This window comes from Octopus bimaculoides, chromosome 16, assembly GCF_001194135.2.
Source record: "Octopus bimaculoides isolate UCB-OBI-ISO-001 chromosome 16, ASM119413v2, whole genome shotgun sequence".
NCBI lineage: Eukaryota > Metazoa > Mollusca > Cephalopoda > Octopoda > Octopodidae > Octopus > Octopus bimaculoides.
This window is the reverse complement of record NC_068996.1, coordinates 57,410,090-57,424,006: the sequence shown is the minus strand read 5'-3', so window position 1 is coordinate 57,424,006 and position 13,917 is coordinate 57,410,090. Positions and strand designations below refer to the sequence as shown.

At 36.2% G+C, this 13,917-nt stretch overlaps 1 protein-coding gene across 1 annotated transcript in view; it reads right to left on the bottom strand.

Moving 5' to 3' along the window:
* Positions 1-13,917, bottom strand: part of LOC106880419 (calponin-1) — a 27,497-nt gene that overhangs the window by 12,462 nt on the left and 1,118 nt on the right. The window contains exon 2 of the mRNA XM_052973791.1: positions 5,490-5,546. Coding sequence (XP_052829751.1) covers positions 5,490-5,540 — 51 coding nt within the window. The 5' untranslated portion in view covers positions 5,541-5,546. The remainder of the gene's footprint in view (positions 1-5,489; positions 5,547-13,917) is intronic.

Genomic DNA, 13,917 nt, shown 5'->3' with positions numbered 1-13,917 from the left:
ATATACATATATACATACATACATATATACACACACACACACATATATATATATATATATATATATACATACACACACATATATACACAAATACACACATATGTATAAATACATTGGCCAATTAAAAAGTGATTACAATGGTGGTGCCCCGGCATGGTCACAGCCTCAGTGCTGAAACATATATAAGAATAAAAGAATATATATATATATACAAGCATATATGCATACAGGACATCACCAATGATGCAAATATGAAGCATGTAAGCAAACGAGGGAGAGAAACAAATGGAAAACAGGACAAGTAAACACAGAGAAAGGACCCTTCATCAGTTGTTGGCTGTCTATCTACTCCTCATTTCGAGCATTCAATGACAATATGAGTCTTCAAAGACAGTTGCTCCCATAAGTACCAAAATAAAATTTAGGATTTATGGAGTGTCAATGCTGCAAACAAAAACTGACAGTGGACACATACAAGGAAACCGAATAAAACAAACATGGAGGACCCAGAATGAGAGGAATATAGTGAATGCTGGGAGAAACATTTTTTTGAAAAGGAAAAGATACAAGTGAGAGAGTAAAACATGTCTGTTTGTTTAAATGTCTGTGCAGGAAAAGAAAGATGGTTATGTGCAAGGATACGATTTCAATACAAGAATGTTTAAATAAAGAAAATTTATTCATTGAAAAATATAGAACATGTCTAAATATGCACGCATAACCAACTTTGTTCTTTATACATATTTTAATTCATGATTATACACTCATCACTGTACATATTTCTCCCCACTACCTTTTGAATTTTTGTGTATATTCCTCTCCCCCATCCCCCAAAAAAAGATGAACAATCATCTTCCCTGTCCATAATAATAACGATCACCAATTATCTCCCCTTAGATTTTTCTACTTGTTGAATCCTTTATTCGTAAATTCCTCCACACACATGAACAAAAAATTTTTCCTAACGAAAATACATAATTAAAATAACTTTAATGCCATAATTAGCGAAACCAGTTGACAAATACAATATACAATATATTAAAAAGTATATGTAAAGTGTGTGCATTTTCCTTCTTTAATTTCTTATATTTATTACAACTCACCACGTAGGGATGTGGGGATGATCGAAATTCCTCCCTTTCTGTTACTACATATATATATATGTATAATCAATCCAAACATGAACAAGCAAGAAATAAACAACAATGCGAGGACGTGGAATAAGTACAGTGTTATTGGAGGCACAGGAAAGGAAAGAAAAGAAAGATGATTTCATATTTCGAGTGGAGCTCTTCATCAGAAATATAGAAAAAGTCCAAAGAAGGGAAGACAGAAAGAAAATCGCCAACGATACACATGTGGTCACATACACACACATAATGGGCTTCTTTCAGTTTCTATCTACCAAATCCACTTACAAGACTTCGATGAGCTTGAAGCTATAGCAGAAGACACTTGCCCAAGGTGCCATGTAGTGGGATTGAACCTGGAACCATGTGGTTGGGAAGCAGCCACGCCTGCACCATAAGTAATTATATTTCATTAAAAAGAATATTTGTGTTGCGTGAATAGCAAAGCAAACCAGCCGAAAGGTTACGTTAATTTGTACAAGTCTTGTTAACTGTTAACTAGATATGGATTGTAGACAATGAGTTATTTGAAAGCTGTGGCGAGGAAGCAGGAGGGTGCGGAAGATATAATGTTATTTAACTTAAGAGTTGTTAGGTTTTATCTTAAGATATTAAGTGTCATTGAAACACATAGAAGCATGCTCCTCACATATTCAGTGGCAAAAGACATACACTACACACTTAGCTAAACAGCAAGCCTAAGAACAGATGATTTTTTTGTGATAATGAGTCACTTGACAAATATATGCCCTCCACACACACAGACACACACACATATATTCTTTTATTCTTTATTCTTTTACTAGTTTCAGTCATTTGACTGTGACCATACTGGGGCATCACCTTGAAGAAATTGACTCCAATAAATCAACCCCAGTACTTAATCTTTTTAAAGCCTGCTACTTATTCTATCAGTCTCTTTTGCCAAACCACTAAGTTACAGTGATCTAAACAAACACAGACACAATGACACACATATTACATATATATATATATATATATATATATATATATATATATATAGTGAGAATTCACAAAAAAAAAAAGACGAAAACAGGTGTGTAAACAATAAACAGATGTATTAGTTTCATGCTCAGGATGGTGAGAAAGTCTTATGTTTCAAGTCTACGCACTTCAACACAAAGGAACACAGAAATAAACAGGGAGAGAAAATGGAAAAAGGTTTGGTGGCTAATGATCTATCATGGCGAATGCTGGACAGAGGGGTCACACAGGAGAGCTAGAAAGAAGGGGAGATAATAAACAAGTGGTGATCCCAAAACGAAGGTGTGCATGCTTGTGTATGTGCGTGTGGAAGGGGGCTGGTGACATCAATGTGTGCGTGGATGATGGTGTAGTGCTATGTATGTATGTGTGTATATATATATATATATATATATACACACACACACACACACATATATATGACCGGCTTCTTTCAGTTTCCGTCTACCAAATCCACTTACAAGGCTTTGGTCAGCTTGACGCTATAGTAGAAGACACTTGCTCAAGGAGTCATGCAGTGGGACTGAACCCGGAACGATGTGGTTGGGAAACCATTTTCTTATTACACAACCACTCCTATATATACATACATATGCAGATACACTTATATATAAACAGTGAGTTTATGAACGGATGGTTTTTTGTGATAACGATTTAGTCCCACAAGTATATATGCACATGTATGTTTGTATATAAGTAGATATATACACACATAAATGGCGAGAAAATTAGAGTGGGCTACACACACACACACATACAGATACACTTATGCATAAACAGTGAGCTTATGAACAGATGAAGTTTCATGATAACGATTTAGTTCCACAACTTTATGCACATGTATATGTGTATATAAGTAGATATAGACACACATAAATGGTGAGAAAATGAGAGTGAAGGAATGAAGGAGAATGGAGAAATAGAAAGAGAGAGAGAGAGAAAGAGATTGATAGGATGGGAGAGATGGCGAGGACAAGAAACAAGGATGCTGATGTGTAGGGAAGAAAATAGTGATGGGAAGTTGGGGAGCGCTGGCAGTGTACAATGAGAGCAGATATAAAGTAACTTGAGATTTTGCGACATTTACTGTCGATGCTAGTTTATCAGAGATTCTGGAAGTGGTGAAAAGAGAGGGGGAAATTCCTTTCATACTTAAGACCAAGTCTGAGTTCTTGCAGCCCTCAAAAGGCAGAAATCTGCTTTAAGCACCCCATATAACCCCTCAAAACTTTTTATTTTTGGAATTTTCAGAAAACTTTTGCAAATTTGCGTTCTACACACAGGAATACATGTGACTGAAAAAAAAAATTTTCTTGAAATTTTAAAATTTTTGATTTTTTTTTCTATGACCACAGTTTGAATTCTTGCTGAAATCCCAGCAACAGACTATTAAATGTGTTTATGGGGAGAAAGATGTTGAAAAACATCAATATGTCAGACTGAAAAACAAACAAAAAAGGTATCAAGTGGTCGTGAGATGTACTAAAAATAACAGCTAAATAGCCCTTAAGTCACCCACAAAAAATTTTGATAGGTTAGTTCTGCATAATCATATTCCTGGGTGTAGAACAAATTCACAAATATTTTCTGAAAATTCTGAAAAATAAAAAAGTTATACAGGGTGCTTAAAGCAGAATTCTACCTCTCAAGGTACCCAACAGTCAGAGGGTTAAATAGTGTAACAAATTAAATCCTTTAGCATTTAAACGGCCATCACTGACCCTAATATTCTGTTTTATATACAAACAGACCAGATCTGGTCTCTTACACCTACCCTACAATGTCATTTGTTTTTACCATTTAAAGTGGCCATATCTGGCACAAATATTCTACCTGTTCACACAGGCCAGATCTGACCTCTCACACCTACCCTACAATAACATTATAAATATAAACAATCACATTATTGAAATCTCTAAGCTACAACATTAATTAAAAACAATGTGAATAAATAAGCTTTATATTTGACAGAGTAATTTGAATGTTAAAGGGTTACAAGTATGCACACACACACACACACATGTATGTATACATATACACACACATATATTCTTTTATTTGCTTCAGTCATTTGACTGCGGCCATGCTGGAGCACCACCTATAGTCGAGCAAATCAACCCTAGGACTTATTCTTTGTAAGCCTAGTACTTATTCTATCAGTCTCTTTTGCTGAACCACTAAGTGACAGGGACGTAAACACACCAGCATCGGTCATCGAGCAATGTTGGGGGGGGATACACACCGTCTACCAAATCTACTAACAAGGCTTTGGTCAGCCCAAGGCTATAGAAGAAGACACTTGCCCAAGGTGCCACACATATATAGGCGCAGGAGTGGCTGTGTGGTAAGAAGCTTGCTTCCCAACCACATGGGCCCAAGTTCAGTCTCCCTGTGTGGCACCTTCAGCAAGTTTCTTCTACTATAGCATTGACCCAAACAAAGCCCTTGTGAGTGGATTTGGTAGACGGAAACTGAAAGAATCCTGTCATGTGTGTGTATGTGTGCATGTGCATGTCACTCCACTCTGGACTGATTTCGGCGAAATGCTTTGGCACTACATACTTAAAAACCATGGGAGAAGTCTTTTTGGTAAAAAAAAATTTTGTAAATATTTTTGTGTGACAAGGTGTGTTAAGCTAGATTTGGCTATTGTTTCTAGCACATCTTACGACCAGCTTCCTCGTTTCTTTGTTATTTTCACATGTATTGATGTTTTTCAACCCCCTTCCTTACCTGATTGTTTCTGTTTATAATTTTATCATATTGGAGTGCCTGAGAAGGTCATTACTGGAATTTATCCACAGTGATTTAAAGAATCTATCTAAAAGCTAATCTATTTTAATAATATACTTTTCTGTTAGTAAAGATGTCTTTCATTTTCCTCGGCGGAATTTGAACTCAGAATGTAATGGCAGACGAAATACCGCCAAGCATTTTGCCCAGGGTGCTAACGTTTCTGCCAGCTCACCGCCTGGAAGTAAGCTTCTTACCATTATTGGAGATATATAGATATATATAATGTACACATACATAACTGGCTTCTTTAAGTTTCTATCTGTCAAATCCACTCACAAGGTTTGGGTCAGAGCTATAGTAGAAGATACATTTGCCCAAGGTGCCACACAGTGGAACTAAACTCAAAACCATGTGGTTGGGCAGTAAACTTCTTACCATACACCCATGCTTGTTTGTATAGAAGACAGTTTCAGAGGACAAAATATTCCATGTAAAATATGGCAGGATTTGGAAAATAGTGATGATATTTGAATGTCTACATTACATGTATCAAATGTCATGCTAAGAAATACGTTATTCATAAAATTTTATACTCAAAGTGATAGAAGATCAACTTACTCTTCTAGTGATTTCTGCACTTAGACCAAAACCTCGGGGTCTATTTGCCATTCTGACCTAAAAAGTAGAGGAAAAGAAAACATTTGTTAGTTTATTTTGTTTTAGGGATTAAGAAAAACATAAAATTCTCATACTCTTTAAAGAATGATAAATAAGAGTACATTTATGGATGTAGAGGCTTTTATGCTTCTCTCAAGGATATTTAACAGTGTAAGTCAACAAGAATAGTTTTAAACAAGAAATTAGGATTTGGTTACACAAAATACTGCAGCTGCATGTTTTTAACAACACTCATGCATTAAGTAGATCTGAACAAAAAGTAAGTGGACTGTTGCCACGGTAACAGAGCTAAAGTATGCAGAGTAAAGCCACTTTGCACAAAATGACCTTGAACTCTGTCATACATGCACACTCAGTTATGATGTTCTCATTCACTTCTGTTGTTTACAGCAGTGCTTGGGAGTAGAGTGTGGCCATCTCAAAAAGAAAATCAGGTTTCAGATGTACAGGATCTCCTTGTGTCAAGGAAGACATAATTTTTTTTTAAATGGTTATAACAGGGGACAATTCATGGGTCTATGGTTGTGACCATGAAACTAAGGCTCAGTCTATGCAGTGGAAGACCCCAACAAGATTTCAAGATGTTGAGGAAATCCAAGAGAATGTGACAAGGCAGTTGCCTGTTATCATTCCTCACTGGAATGATTCTATTGATGGAAATGATGCTGGATGGAGTATGTAGCTTCAGAAAAGAGCTATTTTGAAGGAGAAAAGATGCTGAATTGATATGTGTTGTAATTTTCTTTTTATAGAACCACTTCCTGATACATTTTGATCAGGCCTCATCATCATCATTTAATGTCTGTTTGTCATGCTGGAATGGATTGGATGGCTTGATAGGAGTTGGTCAGCCAAAAAGCTGTTCAGGCTCCATTTGTCTGTTTCAACATGGTTTCTATAGCTGGATACTCTTCCTAATGCTAACCACTTCACAGTGTGGGCTGGGTGCTTCTTAGGTGGGACTGGCATGGGTACTTTATACATGGAACCAACATGGGTGTCTATTAGTGGCACTGACACAGGAGTTTTATGCATGACACCAACACAGGTGCTTTATATGTGACCCCGAATGGGAGCATTACTATGTGGCACTAGTACAACTGACAGAAGGACATGTTTGTATGTATGGATGGCCATGATTTTACTTAGCTTGATGTGTTTTCTCAAGCACAATAAATCACCAGAGGTTGTGCTCCCTTGTCATTTCAATGATGATGCTTTCTCATCACTTCATCCTACATCTTCTGAGTCTACCCCTTCCACATTTGGAGATCAGCACTTCTTCACACAGCTGTCCTCATCCATATTCATCACATGACCAAACTAGCACAGTCTTCTCTCTTCCACACAACATCTGATGCATCTTATACCCAACTTTTCTCTTAGGATTGTCTGTGTAATTCAGAGAGAACCCGCATCACAATTAACTTCATTTGTAATATAAGTTTTTTCACCAATATACATGACATCTTTTTTTTGTTTTTTGTGTGACCAGGTTCCAACCTGGGCTGTAGCAACTAAGTTCACCTGCCACCTTTCTCGGTTCATCGTCATTACCTTAATATCCTGGATACATTCCAGGCTTATATCTGCAATCAAATTGTCAATGTAAGTGTGATGACGTTTTCCTCTTCTTATGTCACCATGAAGTGGGTTCCAACTTAGGGTGGTGCATGCGGTGACAAGGTAGTTTGCAGTTGTCTTTAGCTGATCTTGGTTGATAACTTTCAACAGGTCTCCATAAAGTCATTCATTTGTCATATGTTGCTATCATTCCACATATAGAGTCATTTGGAGAATCCTTGTGTAGCATCCATTTAGCTCATTTCACAATTTCTTTGTTAGTGTCCATGTTTCACTGCCATATAATAATAGCCCTGATTCAACAGTTGCAATGAACAGCTTGGTTTTGATTTGCCTGAACAATTTGGAATTCCAGACTTCCTTTAGCTTGTGACTGACTGTCCGTGCTTGTGTCTTCCTGATCTTGATGTCTGCTTCTGAACCTCTCACCCAACCACCTAAGTACTTGAACTTCCAAGTACTGCTATAAACAACAGAAGAGATTGAGAACATTTTAACTGTGTATGTGCAAAAGAGTTCAAGGTCAATCTGTGCCAAGTTGCTTCACTCTGCATACTTTAGCTCCATTACAATAGCAAAAGTCCCAATACTTTTTTTGACCAGAACTTGTATTTCTTGTTATGCATTAATTTCTCTAGTGGAGCCTACCATCCACTAATTCTTTTATTTTTTTGTGTATGTATGAGTGAATGTTTATTAATGTAGAGAGAAAATACAATTGTATAGATTTTCTTGTCTCTTTTCCTAAGCTTGAATTCATTTGAATATATTACGAGTCCATTATTACTTTTTGTATTTTTATCGACCTTGGAGTAAGTCCAGGCACTGAGAAGTTTACTTCCCAACCACTTGGTACTTTGGGCAAGCATCTTCTACCATAGCCATGGGGGCTGGATTTCATAAATGGAAACTGAAACAGTTGTGTGTGAGTTGTTGTGTGTGTGTACACAGTGGCATACTAAGAGGTGGGGACAGTCTGCCCCAAGTGGCACAATTTATTTGTATTAATATATCATTAATAAAAATGCAGTATAAATATTATAGACTTTAATAATGTAAAGTAGCAATTAAAATTACCTTAAAATTAAAATTTATCATCAGTAAACTTGTATTGTTTGTTAATGTGTAATATACATTATAATATTGTTAATCCAGTAATATTGTGTGTTATTGGATAAGACAGTGTGTCGATGATATTCAGAAAGCTGATTATTTTTTAGGTTGGTCTATACTCTATTTGGTTTTATTCATATAAATTTACAATATCACTCATATAATTTGAGATGAAGCGAATTAAGGACAGCAATGCAGCATTTCAAAAAGAAAAAAAAAAAGAAAAAGAAAAAAACGAGAGAAGAAAGACGAAATGAAGGTGCCATAATTAAATTTCTCATCAGACCCGACCGTCCAGAGGAAACTGATATTACTGTAGAAGGTCATAGAGATGATGTTAATGAAGTAAGAAAATAGTTGATGATGTTGATCCACCACAAACTATTGAAGAACAAAACTCTAGACATTGGGGTGTGGTTTGCTAAGTTTAATCACGTTGACAGTATTTGGGAAATCCTTGTACAACAAGGATCGAAGGCTGTGCAAAATATTGACTGTGAATTTAAAGAAGTTGTATGTCCAGGACTTATATCAAAACTGAAAGGGATGACTAGAAGATTGTCAAGAAACTAGTTTTTTTTAAAAATTTTACAAAATGGAGGAAAAAAATCTTGAGAACTTTGATGATAAACTCTTCATAGAAAGAAGCCATGTTTTGTTTTGTTGTAATTTATTTTCAAGTGGAAACTCAAAGTTTTGCTCAGTCAATGATTTCAAATCTTGGTGGAAGTTGAATCTTATAATAAAAAAAAAACATGAATCTAGTCCTGCACATGAGAATGCATTTACTCAGTGGAAAGAGCTAGAAATTCGTCTTTCCAAAGGCGAGGTAATAGATAAAGAACAACAAACCTTTGTTGAAAATGAAACAAAGAAACGGAAGCAAATCCTGACTAGATTCTGGGACATAATTACGTTTCTTGCTAAGCAAAACCTAGCTTTATGAGGCCATAGAGAAGATATTCAAGTTGAGAAGGCAAATGAAAATGAAGGAAATTTTCTGGAGCTTGTTCAACTGATTGGAAAATTCAACCCAGTTCTATGTGAACATTTGGTGAAAGTAAAAATTGATAAGTTTACAAATTCCTGTCTCTCACCAAAAATTCAGAATGAATTTGTGAACGCCCTGGGAGATCAAGTGAGAAAGAAAGTTATCAATGAAGTGAAACAGAGTAAATAGTATTGCATTATTTTTGATAGTATTCCAGATATTTCTCATATTGACTAAATTTCTCAGATGCCACGTTATGTTCAAATAGGTGAAATGAAAGTAAAAGTAGAAGAATCCTTTCTTCGTTTTATTGAGATGAAAGGCAAAAATGCTGAGCAAATTACACCAATGATTCTGAAGTAATTAGAAATGGACGACATTAACATTCAAGACTGTCGTGGACAAGCATTTGATAATGCGACAGTAATGGTAGGTCATTGATCCGGTGTTCAACCACGCATCACAGAAGTTAATCCAAAGATTGTATTTGTGCCATGCGCCAATCACTCTCTGAATTTAGCATCTGTGCATACAGCTTAAGTGGGTGCAGATTCAGTTACATTTTTTGGCACATTGGACCGTTTATTTTCATTCTTCTCAACCTCAACTCATCAATGGGATAACTCTTGCAACTATCAAACAGGCTGGAGAAAGGAGATGAAGTAGCCAAGCAGGTGCAGTGAAAATTGTACATAGAAAAATTCATGGAAATCATCACTGTGCTAGAACGGTTGATGGAAGATGCAGAAGATAGACTGCGAGATCTGATGCAGGTTTAATTCTTCAGGTGATGCTGTCATATTCTTTCTTGTCATTTCTTGACCTTTGGAGAGATATACTTCCTGAAATTAATGACACTCAAAAGTACCTCCAAACAAAAGGTTTGGAGTTGCAACAATGTGCCATTTAACTATCAGCCTTGAAAACTATTCTACTTGTAAGCAGAGACAAAACAGTAGATGATTCGTTGGCCTATTCAACCGAAATTTGTTCTGATATGGAAATCAGCACAGAGCTTCAAATTCACAAAAAGAATGAGCTATGAAGAAAGTATCGATGCCACTCTCAGCTATGACATTGAGTTAAGAAGAAAAATATTGTCAGTGATAGACAGACTGGTTGAAGAAATAGCTTCTAGGATCAAAAGACTTCATGATATTGCAAAGAAATACACCTTTCTCACAATTTGTTAGATGAAGAGTGTAATTGTAATGTAGATGCTTTTGATGAACATTATTTACATTTGACAGATCTTTATCCTCTTATTGTTTGTTGTTAGCATGTTTTGGCTGATATACCCTCCAGTCGTCTTTAGGTGTCTTGGGGAAATTTTAAACCTGGGTTCTCTTTCCTAAGGTATTTTTCAATGTTATTATTATTATTCAGGTCACTACCTGGAATCAAACTCTGAATCTTGGGGTTAGTAGCCTGTGCTCTTAATAACTACACCCGTAGACGATTATGAAGTGAATTTTAGGGCTTATAAATCTAATATTTTCCTATCCTTCCTTAATACCGGTTCCCATATGCTACTCATATCTGCACTCTGTCTGCTTAGGAGGTTGTTGTGTCCTAGCATATGCGCTGATTCTTTTAGTTTTTGTATTTTCCAGTGGTGTTCTCTGTCTATTATTTTAACTTCATCCCACAGGGGGAGGTAGTTTCCATTTTTCCACACATGATCAGCCATACCCAATTTATCAATATCTCATGTCACAGCTTTGCGATGTTCCTCTACCCTTATTTTGAGGGAGTGGCATGTTTTGCCTTTGTATAACCTACTACAGCTGCATGGAATGGAGTACACGCAGTTCTTAGTCATATTCTCTTCTATTGGTGGTTTTACTCGAAGGAGATATTTGTGAAGTGTTGTATTACTCTTGAATACTGTCCTGATGTCAAATGGGCCACATATCTTTTGTATCTTTTCGGAGAGGCCTTTCACATAGGGTAGACAGACAGTTTATTGGTTTCATCCTCTCTTTTCCTCATAATTGAAGTGGATAGTATGTTTTTGGAGTAGTTGTTACTTAATAGATTGTTATTGAGTTTGATCATTTCTTCGTGGTGTGTATCAAGTTCGCTACTTATATTCTTTGCACGATGTTTTAAGCACTGAGCAATCCCTCTCTTTACACTGTATGCAGCTGTGGTAGGTTATACAAAGGCGAAACATGCCGCCCCACTCAAAATAAGGGTAGAGGAACATTACAAAGCTTTGACATGAGGAGATATTGATAAATCGGGTATAGCTGACCATGTATGGAAAAATGGAGACCACCTCCCTCTGTGGGATGGATTTAAATAATAGACAGAGAACACCACTGGAAAATACAAAAACTAAAAGAAGCAGCAGATATGCTAGGACACAACAACCTCCTAAGCAGACTGAGTGCAGATATGAGTAGCATATGGGAACTGGTATTAAGGAAGGATAGGAGAATATTAGATTTATAAGCCCTAAAATTCACTCCATATGGTTAAGAGCATGGGCTACTAACCCCAAGATTCCAAGTTCAATTCCAGGCAGTGACCTAAATAATAACATCGAAAAATACGTTAGGAATGAAAACCCAGGTTCGAAATTTCTCCAAGACACCTGATGAAGGCTGGAGGGTATATCAGCCGAAACATTGTGTTAACAACAAACAAGATGAGGACAAATATCTGTCAAATGTAAATAATTCCTCATCTCTCAAATATAGAACTGTATGCTTTTTAATGAGAATATTAAGAGAGAAGACTTTCTGGTTGAAAGGGCAAGACTGCAAAATTATTTGGTGGCTGCTGATGCTGAAGGCATGGAAGAGCCTTTGTAAGTTCTTCAGTTTATTCAGAAATATAATCTTATTGATTCATTGCCATTAAGGTTGCTAGCTGCAAACAGTCCTTTTCTAAACTAAAGCTCATCAAAAACCACCTAAGGTCAACAATAAGTCAAAAAGGTTGACTGATTTGGCAATACTCTCCATAGAGCGTGACCTTGTGGATAAAATTAATTTTGATGAAGTCATTCAAGATTTCACGAAGAGGAAGGTATGTAAAATCAATTTGTAAATTGTTCATTTTTGTAATTCACTCATCTTCTGTTCTTTAACATATTTTTCCTATTATTTTTTGTGTATAAACATAATAAAGGTAAATTTGAGGTAAATAAATGGTTTGTCTTCTTATTTTGCATACATGTATACCTATATTATTCTGTTTTTGGTTTGAAGTATTAGAACTTTTAAGGGGCAGCCAAATAAACATCCACTCCGGGCAGCACTTGTGCTACATAGGCCATTGTGGGTGCATTTCATATTTGTCTCCTGTCCTAGCTTGATTTACGTATTTGCCACCGCAACCTCGTTTAGGCTTAGCAGCCCTTTCTGTTTGTTTTCACTGTCCTGTTTGTGTTACCTATTTTGACCCTCCACAAAATCCCAAATTTGATTTAATTTGCTTTGCGGGAGCAACTCTTTTATCGAAGGCATATATTGGTGTTAAATGCTCCAAATATGAGACTAGAAAAACAGCCAACAACTGATGAAGGGTCGTTCTTTATGTTGTTTGTTTTGTTTTCCATTTGTGTCTTTCGTTGTTCGAAAGAATGTTCATGTTCCATGTACTCCTGCTTCGTATTTTTTTGTTGTAGACGTTTTGTGACGTCCTGTGCCCACATATGCATATATATATATGTATAGATGTAAGTAGGTACATATACGTATGTGTATGTATATATATATATATATATATATATATATATATATATATATATATATATATATATATATATATATACACATACATACATACATACATACAGGTATAGCTGTACGATAAAAACTTTGTTTCACAACCACATGATTACAGGTTCAGTCTCATTGGGGCACTTTGAAGCTATATTAGAAATGTCTTCTACTATAACCTCAAGCTGGGCAAAGCCTAGAGTAGATTTGGAAGATGGAATCTGAAATAAGTCAGTTGTGTGTGTGTGTGTGTATATATATGTATATATTTATATATATATATCAAAAATCAAAACAAAAAATGGAAGAAGAATGTAGCAGACAACAACAAAACATTTGAACAGTTAGATGGTACAAAAAAGGACAGGATAAAACAAGGACGGGTCATTCGGAGCTTTCAAACATCAGTCAAGAATCAGATTGCCTTTTCAGTTTCAGTCTCTTACTCTTGAGACTGCTCTAATCTGGCCAGCTCCAAGAAAATTTAAGCTGAGAGCACTAGATTCTTTGGAAGAAAGCAAGAGAATGTATATGAAAATAAGGATGAAAAAAAATGGAGAAATGGTACACAAATACAAATAACAAGATATTAACAACAGGTGTCTTTTGACTAAGGACAAATTAAATTAAGCTGGTGTGTGGAAGTGAACCCTTGTGGCAGGAACATAAAAGTCATGGGAAGAAATACGAGAGATGCTACACAGATGGTAGTCGAACCAAGAAAGAAAAGTCAGGCTTAGCCAAACACTGGTCATGTGGAAGGAGAGGAGAGAGGTAGTGGGCAGAGGGATTAAAGAATTAGGGAAGGATGAGAAAGAGAGAAAAAAAAGGAAAGAGACAGAGTGAGAGAGGAGGGAAACATCATCATTTAATGTCTGTTGTCTATGCTGTCATGGGCTGGATGGTTTGACTAGGGCTGGTAAGCTGAGGGGCAGCACCAGACTCCAGC